General features: G+C 35.3%; 1 protein-coding gene across 1 annotated transcript; it reads right to left on the reverse strand.

Moving 5' to 3' along the window:
* Positions 1 to 285: 285 nt before the first annotated feature.
* On the reverse strand, positions 286 to 11,458 carry LOC106120262 (neurotrimin). The gene is made up of 10 exons (XM_013315562.1): positions 11,248 to 11,458; positions 5,400 to 5,503; positions 4,104 to 4,308; positions 3,785 to 3,943; positions 2,805 to 2,933; positions 2,576 to 2,713; positions 1,638 to 1,787; positions 1,292 to 1,408; positions 1,077 to 1,190; positions 286 to 832 (listed from the first exon to the last, which is right to left on the reverse strand). The coding sequence occupies exons 1-10, from the start codon at positions 11,351 to 11,353 to the stop codon at positions 813 to 815; spliced, it is 1,242 nt and encodes a 413-aa protein (XP_013171016.1). The 5' UTR covers positions 11,354 to 11,458; the 3' UTR covers positions 286 to 812.
* Positions 11,459 to 21,247: the final 9,789 nt, after the last annotated feature.

Below are 21,247 nucleotides of genomic sequence, written 5' to 3' on the forward strand. Positions count from 1 at the left end.
TTTTGCGAATCGTTCATAATGGCACGATATCACGAATGTCGTCACATATATTATATCAAAATCAAGTCAAGATTCTAACATAAGCAGCGAAATATATTTCTTATATTCTTTAGCAAACAATATTTCGCTGCAATTATAATATGTACATGAAAGAAAATGTAAAATAAAAAAAATCGTATAATATACATGGTGCTCTTCGTAATTAATAATATGTATTTACATGTACCTACACGTATAAAACAAAATATTAAGTCTTGATTAAAAACAGTTAAACACAACCTTAATTAAAAACTTTTTTTGTAAACTATGTATACTCGTTTTACATCTTTCCATTTTTAATATTTGAGCAATTTAGTTAAGTTGAATCATATAAAGGTTTTTGTATAAGCAGCATTGTATGCAACAACACAAATTAAACTAATACTACTGTACGTATTCAAAACAAGTATATTGAGTGTAATGTAACGATTAACGAAACAAGACATTTGACTTTCACGTTTTTTATCTCTCACTCCTTACAAAAGTAGGTACTTATGTATATCTATAGTTATAGACTAACTTACGAATTACACGTACATTTTTTATATACGTTTGTGTATTAAACTGTTTATATACAGAGTTCCTTAAGTCTACAAGTCCATATATGGGCAGGAATCACTCACGAGAACATGAGACAGGTGGCCGCGACATCACGCCAGAACGCCAATGAGGAGTAGAAAGGGCAGCCAGATGGCTGCGACCGAGGTGGCCGCGCCCCGCAGCGGTGGCCAGCGGTCACTCCAGGCCGCATCGTCGTGGCCACCCGCCTCCGGTCAGGTCGTCGTCTTCATTTCTTATATCAAATGTGTAAGTTAGTATGAAAAACAAGTTCTTTTATTATAAATACAACAATACTTTTATTATAAAAACAATCGAGGCTGCGACAAGATTTTTTTAATAACGGCCACAGAACATGTGGCCAAGGTAACGGGATTTCGGCCTCTTTTATATCTGCCAACCACTGTCCGTCTGATAGTCTAGTCTGGTCACTGCTAAAAACGTAAAAACTAATCTATAAGTGTATGTGGAAGACATACCAAGGTTCTGCATGTGTTGTTGGCTGAGCACGACGTAGGCGCCCTCCGCCGCGGGGTCGGACATCACCCCCCGTAGCAGCTGCTCCAGCTGACCCTCCGCCGCATCTGAGCGCACTACATATATATGTTCACATTGAGTTTTTGTGTAAAAAGTAATCAAATTAAATATCTAAACATTTAAAATAAAACGAAACAATAAAGTTTGCATTACGTACACGTAGCTATGTTGTTGTTGTTGGTGGTCGGCGGTGGGGTTGGGGTTGGGGTTGTGGTTGTTGTTGTAGTTGTTGTTGTCGTCGAGGTGGTCGTCGTGGTAGATGTTGTAGTCACCACTGTGCAACGAAACATATTCGAATTCACAATTATAAGATGAATAACCACAATTCTTAATTATAATTTAAAAGGATTTTTCATTAGCCTTAATTGATGTAACCTATTTAGATGGATGAGGTGTCATTCAATTTGTATTCTTCCCCATATTGTATAACAGTTCGGTTTATTGATTTTTTTTATTAAAAACAACTTTTTCTTTTTTTGTCATATCAATTAACAGAGACTGACAGTGCAGGAAGAGGTCTGCGTGGGCCCTGTCGAGGGCGTTCTCTGCGTGGCAGCGGTAGGCGCCGGCGTCCGAGCGCGCCATGTTCTCGATCCTCAGGCTCAACGTATACGTAGAGTCCTTCACTGTAGTCGTCATTGTGTATTTTGATCCTGAAAACAACGAGTGGTTTAAATCGACCTAAAAAAATAATAATACAACACTTATTAGTGTTGTCAAACTAACTCAAAGAAAAGGTAACATGATTAATGAAAATAAGCAAAATATTTCCTAAACCTATTCTGACAGATTTTAATGTTTTACTCAAAATTACTAGACATAATGTGCGCCGTTATTGTCACATTTAATATTATTAACTCTAACAAAATGACAGGATAGATATTGTCTGTTGCTTACTATAACTTTATGTGACTCGTAATAAGTTAATTTATCATTTTTATAGTATATTTAAGAAGCTGGCGAGCTGCAAAAAGTAATTATATTACAAACAATATACAACACTTATAAATAGCCGCTAAAATAATACGAAATCAAATAACAGTTCGAGCTCCGGGTGGAGGTGCACGTGCCATCTATCACACGCTTTGCAGAGGTGGTATTTGAAGTAAATTCTTTGGAGAGTAGCCAAACAGTTGATCGATAAAATAGCTCTTAAATGAAATACGAAGATATCCTTAAGAGTAACATTAAATTTCTATAGTGTAATACTTTTTATCTATTACGTAGTACAGCAATGTATCAATAGAAATATCAATATTAAAGTTGGTTTTTATTTCAATTTTTCATATATTTTATTTAAATTATTTAAACTTTCGCAAGACTTCGTGATTATTAAAAACCAATTAATATAAGACAATAATCTAAAAACTAATTAATATAAGTCTAATAGTACAATGCTTACTTACTAAAATTAATTTATAAAATATATTAAAGTATTAACCATTGGACAGCCGCTGTTCCCCGTTAAGCGTCCAGTATGTCTGCGGAGTCGGGTGGGCGTGGGCGCGGCATCGTAACGTGACGGCGCTTCCAGCCCCCGCGCGCATCGCCACTGCGTCGGCGTAGACCCGCGGTGCGACTGCACACACGGCGCATTGTCATAGTTTTGTTATTACCAAAGCGGTTAATTTACAACTTGAATAAGAAATTAGACTTAAAGCTGAACTTACACATAACATTGACTTGTATCCTCTTGCTGACGGAGGGCGGTACTCCGTTGGAAGCTATACAGAGGTATGCCCCCATCGTCTCGCGTTGCACCGCACTCATGTTCAACCACTCACCGGTCCATTTGGAAACTAAACAGATTTTATTCAATTTACCTATCGTTTTCATCAATATTTTAATATGTCAGCAATAAAAAAGACCATCTTTTATATGCAGGACTGAGCACATTTTTACCCTTCTCCAATATTTTTTATGTTGAATAAACGAGTGCTTGACCACAAACTCACTTGATAGTAAGTGGCTATGTGATCTAAGGACGGTATGCATTTGCTTAGTAAATACTAATATTCATCCCACTTTTATTTTAATAAAAATAAAATAATTAATTTACTGAAATATGTTTATTTTAGTTTAAGCGCTGCGCTGAGTCCTGCACGTCACTTAGATAATATAAGAGATTTTCTGCATATTTCAATGTAAAAAGACGGAGAAATAAAATCTGGTTAATTAGTATTGCATTTGTTTATTACAAATAAGTAATTGTATCTGGAAAGAAGTTAACTTATGTGATTATCCTATATCCGTAGGATAGAAGAAAAAGAAGATTTAAACGGCAACGCAGATCGTTAGCAATGAATGCAAATTAGTTGAGTTTATTTTTAATGTACATTTACAGAAGCCCGAGATTTCCTTTTGTATTTCCGCGCGCTGTTGTTTTGTTGCTCAACTAATTGAATGCGGTTATTGTTAGCGCAACTTCTTGTCTCGCTGAGGATAAATGATTATTTAACTTTTGAAATGTTATTTGTCACCCAGAACTTCCACTTAGCTTTTATTCTAAAAAGCAGTGCAAAAAACAACTGCTTAGAATGAAGCAATTGGAAAATATCAAACACAACAGTAACAAGATGAAATTTGGGTAACGGAAAGAGAATGCATACATGCAAAATGTTACAAAGGAGATACTAAAGTATCAACGAACCCGTAACTTTACCGTCCAATGCGAAATGCGCGGCGTCCTCTCTGCGCCAGGTGACGGCAGGTGGAGGGTTGCCTGAGGCGAGGCAGCGCAACGCGACACTAGCGCCCTCACGCGCCGTCACGTCGCCGCTGCTTTCTTCGCCATCGATGTCCGGCGGAACTACACAGCATAGTAACATTCGAGAACAATATTGCTTCTTATTAAGCATATATTCTACTAACAACTAAACAAGAAGATAATGTAAGCAACCGAAATGTCAAAAAAAAAATTATAAGCATCTACGTAAAATATGGTAAGGTATATTGATGTTGGTGCTGACCGACGACCTGCAGGCGATGAACCTGGCTCATCATAGGTTGCGTGTTGAGCTGACACATGTAACGGCCGCTGTCGGCGGGCGCCACGCCGCGCAGCGCCAGCGTCCACGCGCCCTCACCCTGCGTCACGCCCACGCGGGGGTTCTTAGTGATTACGTGGCTTCCGATGGACAAGATCGTCTGCGTGTCCACGCGCAGCCACGCCACCTGCATACGCCGACTAACATTTAGATAAAATATTATTCAAAATTCTTACCTCTCATATGTACATTTTATTTGTCAACAACAAAATATAAGGAAGGAAACAATTACATAAAATGTTAAAACCTGTAACAAAAGGCGCCCCTTCTCTTATATTTTTTCAAACGACGCTGGTTCGCTCAAGACGTTTGTTGTTTTGTTTTCGATCATCAACATCAACCTCCCCGCTTCGGATTAATTAAAACTTCCTTTATCCCTGTGTGTTATTTTACTAATTATTCTGACATTTTATTTTACTGTAAGTTGAGAAAATCCCTATTTTTTAAGCAAAAAATAGAGAAGCTGTTGTATCATAATAACAATAGACGGCAGTTGCCGCTTAACAAAATTGGACATAACACGCAGGGTCAAAGCGAGCATGCAAACCACTTTATCAGATCCGTCACTAGCTCACGCCAGATAAAGCGGATTTGCCAATTTGTAACATGAGATGTATTGATATTATATAGCCTTTGAGTAATAAACATTAAAAAATATCCAAAATATTTAACAAGTCCTAATTAAATACAACTACTTATGGCTGTATTACTACACATAACCTTAATACAAACCATCCTAATAATATGTGAAGTTTGTTCAACGATGGCAATGAAAACACAGAGTTCTAATTTGTATTCACAAACGCAGATTAGGTCGCGAGCAAACTGAATGCAGTCACGATAACGGCTTCGTTAAAGCTGTTCAGTGTAAGGTTACGTACTAATTCAGCAGAGCAGGCGCCGCAGGTATCGTGAGTAAACAGAGAGGAAATTATACAGAGAACATGAGAACTCCGACACACGCGTGTTGCCTGTTCTAAACAAGCACAAGTAATATAAATTTTGATCCTTTCATTCAAATGGCGATGGTTAGCTGTGATCAGGTAAAGATACCACTTGAAAACCTAAGAAATTAAATATTTTATTTATGGAATATTTTTTAAAAAATGTCTTTCAATTGGAGGAAACGGTAAAAAGGTATTTCATCAAATTTATTATACTTGCGTAGGTTTCCTAGGTTTATTATTGAATCAATAGCCATTTGTAAAAATATGTTACCTTGTATATCTGCAGGTTGTCGACCTTGCATGTGATGGCGGCGTCCCGGCCGACAGCCACGGTAACGTTGCTGCCCTCGCCCACAAAACTCGGCAGGTTCACGTCTGAAACAATTACATACTAGAAGTGTTAAGTTCTATGTTAATATAAATATGCACACGTAAGAATGTGACGTCACGCGAGCGATGACTTTACGTCACAATTAATGAGATAACTCGTCTCTCCTAATGAATTATAATGTTTTATTTAACGTTCGTTAGGAATACATAAATGTGCAAACAACGATACATAACAAAATATAATATATTATAAAATTATGTTTTGACTGAATGTGTTACGAAGTTTATAAACCATTAAATGTATTGAAACAGAAACGTTGATAAGCTCGCGGCGGGGGCGGCGGGGGCGGCGGCGGGAGGGGGTGGGGGAGGCACGGTGCCGTACTTTGTTATTCCACATCATTTACCTGAAAAAGATCTGGAAATTCGTTTGATAAATTAAAGTATTAGATTTGTTGCGATGCCGAACCGGTCATATTTCCTACGTGAGTATTTCCGGAAAATGTTAGTTACTCCTTGACATTGAAAGAAAAACAATTTTCATGTAACGGTACTCGTAGTAGAGTTATAATATAGGTTTTGCAAACATCTATTACTAAAGCCATTGACCAGGTCGCGGCACGCCCTCTGTTGGATGTGACATGTGACGAATGCCCACATCAGTGGTAAAATCGCGCGCTTTCACTAAACCATTTCCCGGCGTTCTGTGGAAAGTATTTGAGGCAATATTCGAAGTCAAGAAAAGGTTTTGCCGTTCATTGCTGCCGTTGATATGAATTTTCCAATACATTTTTTCCTGCCATAAAAATATCCTTTTATAAGAACAGTATATTTACACAAAAAGCAACGACATTTAAAGCGAATTATAAATACATTTATCAATCGTTACATTAAACTATTTGTTTCAATCAGTTTTAAGAATCTACAGTAAATAATAGTGTACTTGTTTAACGCACAAAATTGTGTATTAATCTATGCCCAATACATTGTACGAGATTAGTTCTATTTAGGACGAGTTGCTGAAGGAAAGTTTATAAAGCTATAGTGGTATAAGACCGTTCTCTCCACTCCAGAACTATAATGGACTTCGTATAACAATACCGTGAGCAGAGCGAGCTATTATTCTGCAGTCGCCAGTAGAAAAATGTTTTAAGTGAGCTCCAACAAAGTTGTAAGAAAAAGAGAAATATAAAATGATGGTGTTATTGAATGGAAAGTTAGCTGAATGTACGGAGAGCTTCAAGCGGTCAATTCTGTTTAACCACGCTGCGAGAAGTTAAGGAATAAAACAGTTAAACTCCAAAGATGAATGACCTCATAGTGTCGGCGTTATATGGAGGCACCAAAAGTAATAGTAACTTGACTCAAGTAAGGATTGGATAGTCGATAAATATTTTGTTTACACTTCTGGTATTTAATAAATCTTATATAATATATAAAATTCTCGTGTCACAATTTTCGTTCTCATACTCCTCCGAAACGGCTTGACCGATTCTCATGAAATTTTGTGAGCATATTGAGTAGGTCTGAGAATCGGCCAACATCTATTTTTATCCCCCTAAATGTTAAGGGTAGCCCACCCCTAAATTTTATTTTTTAGACAAACACGTGGACAGAGTCGCAGGCGACAGCTAGTATCATATAAAAATACACTTTAGAATTGTCAGACGAGACTAAGGACATGAAAATACAGTGTTTCAATAGTATATAGAATGTTATTGTCTTTTAAAAACATAAATATGTGAGGACACTATCTGCTTGCACCTCACTCAAACAAAGTCCTCGTGGCTTTACGCTAAAATTTACCGGCAAACAAACTAAGCTCGCTATTTGCGGCTCGCGCTGATAAATTAAGTGGTGCCCTCTGGTGCTCGCCCCGCAGCGCCGCACCCCGCAGCACCGCGAGCCTTGCGGACATACCCTCATTAATATCAGACGCAATTTGTTTACAGTCCGCTACATATGTAACATGTTTATTGTCACATTTAAACTGATTAATAAAACATTTATGTTTTACGAGAAATGTTTTGTTACATTCCATTCATACCATTTAAAAATATCAACTAGTCGAATGAACTTAAAGCAAAAACACTTTTGTGAATTGAACGTAAATTAATATACAAATATTTTTCGTCTGTAAAAGTGTAAATACACTAAATATTATGAAATGAAAATGTAACCGTTGATGTTTCATTTGTGGACGTTATAAATCGTATCTTCATACTTTACCGCTTTTAGAATACATTTGTTGAATTCTTCGAGTAGAAAAGACATAACATTTTATAAAGATAATAAATACAAAGTATGTTCAACATTCGAGTCACGTGTCGTGAGAAATACGTCGTAACGTTACACATAATGTCACTCCAACTGAACCATTGAACACGAAATATTCCTTTTCAAACTATATTTCATTGCGCGTGTAAAGTTATGAAGTTACATTCATACCTTTCATAATATTATCATCGCCATTACAAAATGATTTATCGCCCACTTGAAGTATTATTTATAATTTCCCAGAGGATTTAGTGAGTAATCATTTTCTTTTGCGACGTCTTCATACGGAGTATTTTCCTTTTATTATGGAAGCGCTCGATAAATAAATTTTACAGGAAATAATAACTGAAGAGTTCTAAATAAGGGCAAAGAATCTATTTTTTTTACTTCCTTAATTGTTTTAATCCGCTTAATTAATCTCAATTAAAGAGTTTAATATTTTTTTGTTTTATAAGCAGCCTTTATTTTTATAATTTGAAAATCATCAGTATTTCGATGTTTGCTTCTGGTATTCCCTAATTAACATTCATTAAAAATCACAGATTATCTCGCGCGGTCGATTCAAGCCTGGCACTGAGTCAATGGCTGGTGCGACGCGACCGCGGATCGCCGAAGAAGAATCTCTGACCCCGACAGGTGTGAAACTAGTCGGTACCTAGACCGGACTACGCGACAGTTTAGCCCTGATACATTTGTTTATGTCAGCAAGCACATAAACCTAATTTGTAAAATAGTAGTAGTAGTAGTGTTATATCAAAGTGTTAGTTTAGTGATAAAAATCTACATACGAATCAAATTGAAGCAATATAAAGATTTTTAATAAAAAAAAAAAAACGGGCGCGTTCGACCAAAAAAAGGCTTAGGCCAAATAAAAAGTTCAAATCTGGTGGACCCTTTCCGAGAAGAAAGGACAATACAATTAAGTTCGTGTATTGTCGTCGTATTCAATAAGTTTTTCGGTCACGCGACTCGGTGATTACATCGTCAACCGACGGCGACCCTCCGCGAGGCGATATTGTCTCGTTTGGCCTTCGGGCCTCGAATCGTGCCCAATTTCTTTTATACAAACGACTGTGTTTGGGTTTGGATCTTAATACTAATTCTATTCAAGACGACCGCATACTATTACTTGAAGCGGGTTATTTTGTGAGGAATCACACGCACGAGGATCCTATTCGGAGAGACGAGTTGCGTTTGACTCGTGACCAAGAAGGTTTTTTTTGGCAAAATCCTTTCGTTTTATTACTGCAAAAAGCCTTGGTTGGTGGAAAAGTTCAATCTTTGATAAACAAGTAAATACTGGTAAGTAAATACCTCTAAATTTTCTCAACGATTTAATGTTAAGGAAACAGATTGAATTCAAAGCTACAAAATATAGCGTTCTGCCGTCATCAAGCCGATTAAGTCCGCAAAGGGTCTCGGCAGCCTTCACCGACTTAAAGGGAATATTTGTTTATATATGTATGCCCTTAAATGTAACACTAGTGTTGTCGTGATAACTTAAGCCGGTGAATATACCCGTGTACTTGCTCCGGTTTTATGTTCCAATGAAATAGACAAGTTTTGTTGTAGTCAAACGCCTCTTTGTTCCCTTAGGATTAATTACTTTAAAAGTTAACTATACAAATACAATAAATGTTAAGCATACACTGTTACAAATACTTGTTTACAATAGCGGTGTTTGTTTGTTTCATCGCAACACTATAGAATTAGTACTTCTCAATAGAATTAGATCCTCAATAAATTACTTCCAACGATCGGGTCTCTGCGAGAGTTTGACAGAAGTTGAAACGTCCAATATTGAGCAGTGTTGAGATCCGATCATAAAATCAAAGTTAACTCATAACTGAAAACAATTCAGGCTCGTAAATACGAAGGCCAATTAATTTGGAGCTTCGTCGAACGAAACGGTGAAGGGAGATCCAATATCGTCTCTTGTCTGTCGGCTGCCGCAATGGCTCACTTTAGCGATTCCTTATATTATATCAAATAGGCTTTTAGAGAAGATGTACATTGTGGGGACTTTCAATTACTTAGCTTTCAAATAACTTTATACTGTTCATTTATTTTTTTTATGAGTAAATTTGTCTAAGGACGAGAATTAATAATAAATATCTAATACTAATAAATATGCGTGTAACGGTCAAGTTTAACAAAAAATATTAATAGTTAACTTGCTTTACTATAGGAGTTAACTGTTTAATAGTTACTTAATTACAAAGACTATGAAGGCGCGAGATTTGTAGGAAAAAGAAGACTTAATATAAACAAAACCCGAGGTCCAGATGAGTATAAAAATCCATAGCAGAAGCTCTGTTCTAGTTGAAAATTCTCATATTAAATATCTTGATTAAAAGTTTTTTTTTCGTAAGATTTACAGAGAAAGCTTTGTGGAGGACTACTGCGTGTAATCTTATTTCTCCTTTGATTAAATCCAGCTAAAGTAGACTCGCTTCGGAACCAAATGGAATATTCATTATTCAAGAATCGCTGGAGATTTTCAATGGCAGCACTTTTGATAAATGATATTGCTTACATTACGTAAAATTTGTAAGAAGTCTAAGGCCTTGTTTACATAAAACTTATTATTAGCCAACAACTTCAAACTGCAACGCATTTTGATGTTGTACGTCTCGTATAACGATCTAGTGCCAAACGTTGTAAACAAAAGAACAAATAAACAACTATACTCTAGTTCGGGTTTGGCTAATGACTATGCGTTAAGTGTGTACACGGCCTTAGACTTCACCTAATGTACGCAATATCATTTATCAAGCTAGAATGAGGCCTAAGGGCCGCGTAGCACATCACCAGGCGTACATTTCTCAATTCGATTTGTTAAGGATGTGATGTCTACAGGATGTTATTGGATTTCCGGTATTGTTGTAACGAGCGCAAAGCGTTCATCGTACGAAATTACGTATTGTAGCAGGAAACCTTCAGTGTATATTAAGTCAGTGCTTAAGATAAATTTAATCAACTCAGTTTGAATGAATATTGCTACGAGAACTGAAGTTGTATTGCATAATTCAACTTTGTTATAATACAACATTGTAGTATCATAAGAATATTTGTTATTTAATATTCCTACATATGTTTACTTACAATTTTATTCTGCAAGATTAAGTTACAATTACTTTGTGGAAAACTGATCCGAAGAATTCATCCATTAATTAAATCAATGCCTCGCCTCACGATATCCGACAGCGATTACAATTTATTATTCATTAAAGGATATTTTGAAGCGATATTTTTTTTTAATTCTGGTTACATACATCAAATATACTAACAAACTTGGTCATACTAAGTTTAATAACTTACATTAAACTTGAGGTATAAAACATATTAGTATAAGACTAAGTAGATGATACAGTATACATCAATCTATAAAAAGAAAATTTCATGCAGATAACAAAATAATACATTAAAAACATATCATTGGTCCATTTTTATTTACATTTACATATATTGTCATTCAAAAATTAGTTAAAACTCAATTTAAATGAACTCACCCACAGAGTCTGTACATTGAAGTAGCACTGAAATTCCTAAAACAATTAACCGCCACCGCTTCAGCCACATCACTAAACTTTGGCACCCCATTGTCACATAACTCATGTGTCAAACATAGCGCTTGTCGCCACCTGTTCGGTTCCGCTGTATGTCGCGACCGCGTCACACTTTGTCATCTACGACGTGCACAACGTTCGTGCAGAGTGCGCGCCCGACACAGCCTCCCTCTGCCGAGTAGCACACAACTGCTAACTTACAACTTCGCAGAACGGACAAGGAACGTCGCCGCTGCGCATGCGCGCCCCTACAAAGTGTCAAATACAATCCTCTAACCCGTTCTCAAAATATCATAGGTCACACAAAAGATTGAAAATGTTAAATATTTAGTTACGATTAATTTTACCACTACGAATATTTTATAATTGTGACTTAAATTAAAATTGTTTAGTTATTTAAATATTTTATTGCAGTAAAATTTTCAACCTTTATGTGATACTTCATACAGTGAAAGTTCGCAAGTAAAGCTTTAAGCTGCTAAAGCGATTGCCTTGAAGACAACGCAACTAAGATGTAGCATTGCTACAGTTGCGACGTAGCGTGGGAGTACGTCGTAGCTATCTCTCCCTGATATATAATATTATACAACATATTGTATTAATCAAATAGCTTGAGACAAAAGCGGTAATCTACAGTACAAAAGCTGAAGGCAGGCGAAGGCACTGACACTTCTTTTGTGCAGTAATTTCTAGGGAAGATTCAATTATTCTACGACAAACATTGACCGCTAACTAGTCTCATGTGCCGCGATTTCTAGGAAACACACGATTCTCCTAAGAAAAATAAGATCAGTTACCCTGTACAACATGTTATATGAGCAGCTGAAGCGAACTTAGAAATTTCAGATGATAAATTTATTTAACACTAATAAATAGGATTGAATCCATGTACTGTTGCAGCGAATATTTAAATTTTTATACTTTTTGTCCCCGTGACTTTGTATTTCTCTCTTGAGGGAATCTAAACCTTGTTTCACCATTACACTATTTTCTCTTGTGTGGTTTTTACTCACTTCTCGACGTTTTCCCGCGCATAAATCTCACCCCTATCAATCTTAGTATCCTTGGGAATACTGCGCTTCAGGGAAATTTATAACATTTACGTTACTTCTTAGTTATTTCTGAATATAAGCTGACTTAGTTGTATTGATGTACATTTTTGATTCAGTTACCACCACTACTCTGAGACAATAACATCATTGACTATAAGGAGGTATACAAACATACTGGAAGATGTTGTGCTGCAGAGATAACTAGTCAACATTTGACTACTACTTGGAATATAACATTTATTTTATTTATAATACTTACTTTTTATTATTTTACGCGTGAGTGAGCTTTTTTGATAGCATTAATAAATCCCAACTTTTATACTGCAAATTATTTTTTCATGAAAACTTAAATCTATTGTGTGCAAAAAGCATTGATAACTTGTGCATGATATTGTTATGACCGCTCCAGGCCGACAGCAGATAGCCGACAGCCGTCAGCCGCCGATAGCCGGCAACCAAAAGCGCTCGCCTGAGATTAAGCGCTCATTGGCGCATTTTTTATTGTTTATTCATAGTTACATAATATTTTATTAATTGTTGAATATTATAAAATATTAAATTATCGCTGACAACATTTTGCATAACGGGTAACTAACACGTATGACATTTGCAACAGACGATTACGTCTCAAAACAGTGTACCTAAACGCAAAACTGTCGCTTAACTGTAATTACAGTACGTCCTCAGATTGATATTTTATACATTTACAAGTGTTTAATGCGGACACGGGAATTTGAAAAATTGATGAAAGAAATGAGGGTATTTTAAACGCCGTTAGAAAGTAATTAAAATCAGATTATACGTTTGAAGTATGCGCGATATGCTTCAAATTGTAAACCTAATGCATTCTGATTCCGCAAGTGACCTAAATGTACATACGTCATCGGATCTCATGTGACTATTTTACATTGACTCAAATATATTTGTCAATACAATTAATATAAAGATATTATTATAATATTTCCTAAATACCTTATTCTATTCTTAAACATTATTTCTCATTTATTTGCTTAAACAGAAACTCTTGTCCGCTATTTCGGATAATGAAAGTGTGTTTGTTCATGCTTGCCCTGGAAACAGTCAAAAGAAATTCAAAAGAATTGTTGAAAATTGAAAGTAGGACGTCGCGACTGAATAACGCACGCACGTACTCTAAGCAAATTAAAAAGCAAAGACGCGACCTACAGACAGCACAATGACTCAGCTTACCTAACTATAATACAATATATTATTATATATGGAAGTAATTGTCCGCACTCGTACCGTACATATATCACTTACAACTTTTGTCCGCAACTCCGCCGGGCTCCTAAAAAATTTTAGTATTTTTAGGAGCCTATATATTCTTCCAGGCTATGTACTACATATATACCAGATTTTCATTAAGATCCACTGAGCCGTTTCGGAGATACTTTCTGATGAAAATCCATCCATACATCCGTCCACCTAAACTTTCGCATTTATAATATTAGTAAGATTAATACAACGAAATAGTTCAAATTCTTCTAAAACCCATTGACAATACAAATGTTCTCGTGCAAGTAGATGTGGAAAAAAATGATTGCGATCTTAAAAAATATTTATGTAATCTTAAATAATACCTCGTTTTCTTCCTCAAATACCGAGCGATCTGAAGTGTCGTGATAACATTATGTGTGGCACTTGTCTCGCTGCCAAACATAAATCATATCAGGAATTTCATCTAATTTCAGAGAAAATTTCACGGAAAAGTTTTAGGTCATAAATATTACTAAGAAAATATTTTTTTCCATATTTCATAAGTTTCTTTCTGATAATTTTTTCCTAACCTGAGTTATTTTGTGAAACAAAATTATATTTCAGAAAGTGGAAATTTCTCATATACTTATACAGACAATGGAAGAAAAACTTTTAAATGCTTTATATCGCAACAGATATGAAATGAGATTAGAAACTGTGTGAACACGAACGTTTGTCAAAGTTGTAACGGCAGAGGGCGCTCAACGTTGCTGCCACTCGACGCGACAGGCGACAGGCGCGGCGAGGCGCGGCGCGGAGCGGGACTCGCTTTTATTTCATTAAAATTTAATTACAATCACGTATACAAGAAATTTTCTTTTCATAGTTTTATTTTATAGTTAAAAGAAAGCGCTGGAAATAAGTAGCGATCTTCATTTTTAATTGCATCATTCCGATACCCCAAACGTAAATCAAAGTGTTGATATACAGACGTACTTGTACAGCGTATTTGTGAAATTTTTAGCTTTCATTTAAAAAACACGAAACAAAATATAGACATGAAATTCTTTCTTCTCACGAAGATTATCCGGAGTCTGTGTAGACGATATACAAAAAACATCGCTGTGTTTGGTTATTTTAGAAAAGACGGTCAATATTTAACGACGCAACTGGAGATTTATAAAACATTTCACGCAGATAAAATCAAATCAAATCCGACATCACTACAAAGGTTCAACGAAAGAATTTTTTTATAAACGTTTGTATTATGCCACAAAACCTGAAAAGAATTATTTGGAAATACGAATAACCTTTTTGCTTGTTCCGCGAAACTATGGACGATAGAATTTTCCTTTTCTTTGGTGTTCCTGGAAAAAAATCATTTGACTATCGACTGAAAAAAAAGGTTGACATGTAAAAGGATAGATAGTAAAATATATTCGCTGTCGCCTTCCTCTGTCCATATCAAACTCACGTTAAAAGTATTTATAAGTTGTTAGAAGTCAGAGCAAACAATCTATAGACCGACAAAGTAATTTTACCCGTTGGACAAAAGTCAAAATCAATTATGACAGTTTACTAGCGCCTCCCTGTCAATGTCAAAAAGGGTCAGAAGATCCTTTTTGTAAGTAGCTGTCTTGATACGTTTCTTCTGCCAGAACTAACCGCATTATAACGGTAGCAAGCCCATTTACAGCAATGAGTCGTTAGCTTTGACTATACAGAAATGGACTAGGCAAAGTTGTAGTTATGAAATAAATCCTATCACTTTTAGCGGAGGGTTGGTAAAGATGATAATAACACTTGCGCATATCGTTTTGACGCGTACGTTAAATCGACACGCCTTTATGAAAGCAATCCGCACACTTCACAAGTAATGTCGTAAAGTCAAAGATCGTTAGACATTAGTCAGTGAATTCGAGGCACCACAAGTCACCGAGACGGAAACGCCGAGGTGGCTTAGCATTCAGCGCTGCGACGATTTACAGCCGCTTTACATTGCATTGCTCCTTCCCGCAGCAATATCTGTAACTACACTGAGAAGTTGCCAAGCTAACTGCACACCAGCATGCCTCTACTGCATCGTACATACAAGTACTTGCACTTTACCAGCAATTGCTTTACGTGAATACAGATCAGTAATTTATGATTAAATCAAACATCAGCAAAACGATATTCCGATACAAAACCATGGTAGAGAGTTTACATACAAATAAATGTTAATACTGTAAGAAATATTTTACTAACTTTTACTAAATGGTGAAAACGATATTCAAAAATTGTAGGACGTATTTTAGGTTCAAAAACGGGGACACGGGAAGTGGGCGGCTTTAAAATACATTTTACATATAGATAAAAAAAAAATCCCAGCTACGTGGAAGGTTAGATAGCCGTAATTTAATTCAGGAGAGCTCGGCCATTTTCTTAGCGGCGCGGTAAAAAATGTGGGCCTTCCTCTTGTTTAATTGCCTTAATAAATTTGACTTAGAAGCCGTCGAGAGACTGCAAGACTAGTGCTCGCAATAAATTTGCGAACTGCCCAAATCTGTTCAGATATTACACGTATCTATGTTGTTTGAAGGTCGCCTGTAAATACGACACGTACATACAGTAATCATGAATCTTATATATCAATATAATAACTCAGTTAAAAGCACTAGAAAAGTTTGAATATTCATGACTTATACTTATCATTTTACTACACATGTTTTGCAGGTTCCTAAACCTTAATCAACACTTGTTATATTTATAAGCATTTTCTCAAAAGTCTCTCAGAACAATGAATCGATAGCACATTCATTACATTAACATTTAAATGGAAGAGTCTTGGCAATTCTAAAAATGTTCATCTCTCTGGCTAAGGCTAAGTTCACATGACGCTCATTGAAATCCCAGCCGCGCGGCAGGAGCTCCATTGAAATACTACTTACCGCCAACATTGCCGCGCTCTACGGAGCGGATCATGTGAACGTACCACTTGCGAAACTGATCTAGATTTGATTTGGCTCACTCTGACCCGTATTCCTATTGACCTTGAGCCAATAGATGCAACGTTCTTCCAAAACTGTCCAAGTTATGTCGTCATTTTTAGTAGTATAGGGCGAGGCTCAGTTTTGTTTTTTTATACTTAAAAAATACTTTAAGAATTAAAAAGATATCAGATTCATTCGACAGCATTCGTTTTATTTGTATTATTTGTATAGAAAGCAATACTAGAACTGTCGCATGCACAACGCTTAGAGCACTAACTCAATGCGCGCATTGTTAGCAACAAGACATTGTCTGTTCATCTAACTATGTCGCACACATTCTTGTCCTATATAATATGTCACAAGTGTATCTAGTATCGAACAGCTATGTCTAATATTAAACGTATAATATCATGAACACTCCTCCAACTATCTTGCAGTTTATAGATTTGGGAACGATTCCAATTTGTGGACGGACATTTGAATTATCGAGACTTTATTACATTCACCTTTCCTTTGTAACGAAGTAATGCTGAACATTAATTTTGAACGAAAAAGTCAACCTCACAAATTACTTATGAAATAACTGAACATAAGTTATAAATGTTAATGTTGCTTCAGTAAGCACAAGCAATCTACATTTGGAGCTAAGTGGAAGCAATTTGGCAGCGCGATGTATTGGCATCTTGTCACGACCTCCGAAGGGTTTAGTGCAACCATTCCGGCGCAACGACCTCCCTCCCCTTTCCCCCCTTCCCCATACACACACTATTAACATTTAGTACGTTATGGGTTATACAAATAAACTAGGAACATAGTAATAGCCTTAGTCACTCGCACCCTAAGGTCACAATAACTTTCCCAATAAGTGCGACTTTTAAAATTATAGTGACAAAAATACGGAAATGCAAAACTTGAAGGCATAATCATAGGCTAACCTCATGTTTTGTTCACAAGTAACAACGTTACGATGCCTTTCCACGGTGCATGTCGGAGATACATAACGCACTGTGGAAACAGAGTCCACCCGTCCTAGTCGGTGCTTCCAAGAGTTGTAACTTTGAATAGCAAAAATGTGTCAACATGCATTGAACATGCTCGCCCCTCCGCGTCTGTCAGCGTCCAACAGCACTGTTATGGCTAACGGTGGCCCGTGGAAACTTGTCTTTAGAGTTTCCATTAATCAACACAAAAGAGAACATTACGAAGTTTCGTTATATTTCACCCTAGCTGCCGTCATCAAAACATGCTTTGTGATTATTAATGGCGCTTGTGACACTCCAAAAATATATTGGACACAAGTAAAAATAACTTCAAATGCTTTTAAGCAAATTTTTCAAAATTGCTTTCCGCAGACCAAAGTGAAGCAACCAATGTTATTATTGAATCCATCAATTCCTCCTTCCAACCTTTTATTCAAATCGAGTTTATTTATTTCCGATGTGTCAAAGTTTAGTTATTCGTCGCGACCATTTTTGAACTGAAGTTTTTATTATTATATTACACAATATCTATTGTTGATATTACTAAGTCACTTCGCCTCTAAATATAAAGTATCTGACCCTCACTTAAATATATAAAATATTTTAAATATAAAGGAATGTAAACTAATTTTCGTGAGCACATTCCTAAGGTTAGATTCGAATTGAAGTTCAAAATATATTTGGCACAATTTTGTTTTTAATATAAGTTAGATGTTATTGAACCTGTATCACAACTAAAAAAAAGAATATTATATAATAATTATAATCAATAAAACACTGAATTATAATAGAAAAGTATGGGAATAATTTACATAAAGTACGCGGCGTGAAATTTACTATATTTATTAATTTACCATAAAATAAACAGTCTGTAAAGTTGCATTGCTCGAGGCAATTTGAAAGTAAATTTATTATTAAAAAAGAAACCTTTTCCATATAACAAGCAAATTCTTTTTCCTCTTCAGGAAGGTTGATTTATTAAAACAGAATTAATTTTGATAGTTAACTCCGCATTGATATTTGATGAAGTAAATTTGAGGACGAGCCTTTTATAAATGAAGAACAAAGAGTAAAGCGCCGGCCGCGCGACCGGCTCAACTAATTATTCCTTGTCACTGTTTTCGCCTTCAACTGATTCAATAATTGACTAATTGCTTAATATATTTAAAAGTAATTTATATGCAAATATTTAAAAAAAAACATGTTTATTAAATATTCGTAATGTATTTAACTGGCGTTATAAAGTTATTGTTTAAAAACATTGTGTGATCATCATTTTAAAATATGTTTACATTTATTATTACAATGACAATGTCATAATTAATAATAGTTCGACTCATGCTCACATTGTCGCCGTCGGAATATAGACTGGAGTGTCAAATGACTGAATGTTTGTAGTAAAAATGTTATCTCACACGTACATACAATTGCAGTAATAACATTTTATAAAAACTTTAACTAATACATTCCCGAGATAATGTTGTATACAGGAAGAAAGTATGAGGAATGTTTCACAACAAGAGGAAATTCCCTTTTGTTATTAAATAAATAAAATATTTGCTATAAATCCTTTACCCTATATGAAGATTTACATTTTATTTATTCCATGTACATGGAAGTGAACATAACAAACGTACTTTTAAGAATCTGAAGTCAAACTGTATAAATTAAATTATTGTTTAACTTCATTCATAAGTAACACTTACATCATAATTTTATTATACATTTTTAAACGGTTTTAGTTTTTACAACATTGATTGAACTTTATCGTCTTATATGAAACTTTCAAACATTAAAGTATGGGACGAAATCATTGCAAAATTAAATTCAATAAGAGATGTTGATGAAACATAATATTCTTGCGTCGCGCAAACGTTCGCTATGTCGCTGTGTATGTACACGCGCTCTGTCTCGCGGGTGATCGGAAAGCAGAGCTATGTTGTTATAAGTTTACTGATATGATTATGTTTCATACCAAGAATAAGAGAAGAGTTGCTATTGCTATACACAAATTTATAAACCTTTCAAGTTGAACAGACTGCTTTCCAATGAACTTATTAACTATGCATATAATATTATGTTGTTCTGATAGAGATTTCTGTTAAACTAATTACATTTCGGCTAAACTAACATGTAGTCCGAAGTCTATGTATATGTACCGACAAGTTTCAAACCCGCGGGGGTCCTTCAACTGTGTGAGTGATTGCCGGCCTGTATTTGCGGTTGCGTCGTGCTTCGCATTTTTGTGTTTATATTTATGATTCGTTTTGATTGAAAGCTTAATAAACAGATTATATTCCATACATAGCGGTCATTATGTTATTTAACTTCTCTTAGTTGATTTGTGAAAATTGTCAGATAAAGCGAAGTAATATTGTGCAATATTTTGGTATTTCTGAGTTTTGGCATATATTATAGTTTGCCTATGGTTAAGGCTGTCGATTGGAATGCGGTATAATTATTTATAAAAGTTATTTAGCTATGTAACTACTGATAGATAAAATAAGCAATAGTGCGCCGGCAGCGGACAGCCGACAGCCGGCAGCCGGCCGTGGCATCATTACTGCGCAGATTAACAGGCAACGTTAAACCTCTGCACCTGCGACCTGCATTTGGATTTAATGCGATTATTTGAATTTACATCGTGCAAATTAACTCTACGTCTTGTTAATTGTATCGTTATCCACAATACTAACTGAACATTTACGATCCTAAAATTAAAAGCAATCGTGTAATAAACTTTTATTTAGTAATAGATTCATCTCTACATCCAAACATTCGCGTTTATAATATTACTACAATTATAGTTGATACCTTTTACATATAATTTTATTCTAAACTGAACATAGAAAAATATTTGACGTTTTACTTTATCTATATTTGTTATAGAAATGCGTGCTGGAAAACTCGTATAATTTCTACCACTTGGCGATAATTTAATGTAAACCGACAATTTGTGTGCGCGACATCAGTGTTCAACATCACTTCAAAACAAATAAATTTATATAAAATGATTTATTTTACTACGTATAAATTATTATCAAAATAAACCCTCTCAATTACTGAAATATTTTATGTCAGAACATGATACGTTGTGTACCGATGTGTTTATCGGTGTATGTATGTTATATTTTCGTATGTGCGCATAATTATTTTCATTTTATCGGATCTACAGTTTATTGGCGAAATTAAAACAAGATAGAAACGTGTTGTTATACCTGTATGACAACGTGTTATAATACAAGTATCGCAGCAGTGGAAACCCACAGTTAGATATGTGTATGTCAACACATTATTAATAAGCTGTTAAGTTTGATGAAGTCAGAAGTCAGCATATAGTTTGTACACTTTCAACTCGCACAATTTGCATTCGTTCTGAGTTTTGAACTCGCGGTAAAACTTATAACTACCTTGAACTTTACTTAAAACTTTATGTAAAATACTTACTTACTACTTGAAATTAATGAATTTCTTCAGGTTACAATCATTGATTAATTTTTTTAACTATAGTCTTAACACATATCAGTGAAGTGAGTTTGAAGTCCACGTATACAAAAATCTCGATAATGATGACCGGATGGTCATGGTTTTTCAGAATTTTTTCTTTCTACGCACATACAAAGGAATCGAATATGTTATGAATTCGATTGTTGAAAATGAGACAGTTTTATTACCAAATAACTATTTAATTATAATAATATATTTGTATTTTATGTTAATT

Source organism: Papilio xuthus, unplaced genomic scaffold (assembly GCF_000836235.2).
Source record: "Papilio xuthus unplaced genomic scaffold, Pxut_1.1 DF829129.1, whole genome shotgun sequence".
In the NCBI taxonomy this organism is placed as follows: Eukaryota; Metazoa; Arthropoda; class Insecta; order Lepidoptera; family Papilionidae; genus Papilio; species Papilio xuthus.

Excerpts from the sequence above, each read along its gene's own strand:
- LOC106120262 (XM_013315562.1), bottom strand. The coding sequence starts at position 11,353 with ATGAGTTATGTGACAATGGGGTGCCAAAGTTTAGTGATGTGGCTGAAG. Across the intron at positions 3,944-4,103 it reads TCATCGCCTGCAGGTCGTCG|TTCCGCCGGACATCGATGGC; the intron begins GTCAGCACCAAC and ends TATGCTGTGTAG. Across the intron at positions 1,409-1,637 it reads CGCAGACCTCTTCCTGCACT|TGGTGACTACAACATCTACC; the intron begins GTCAGTCTCTGT and ends TTCGTTGCACAG.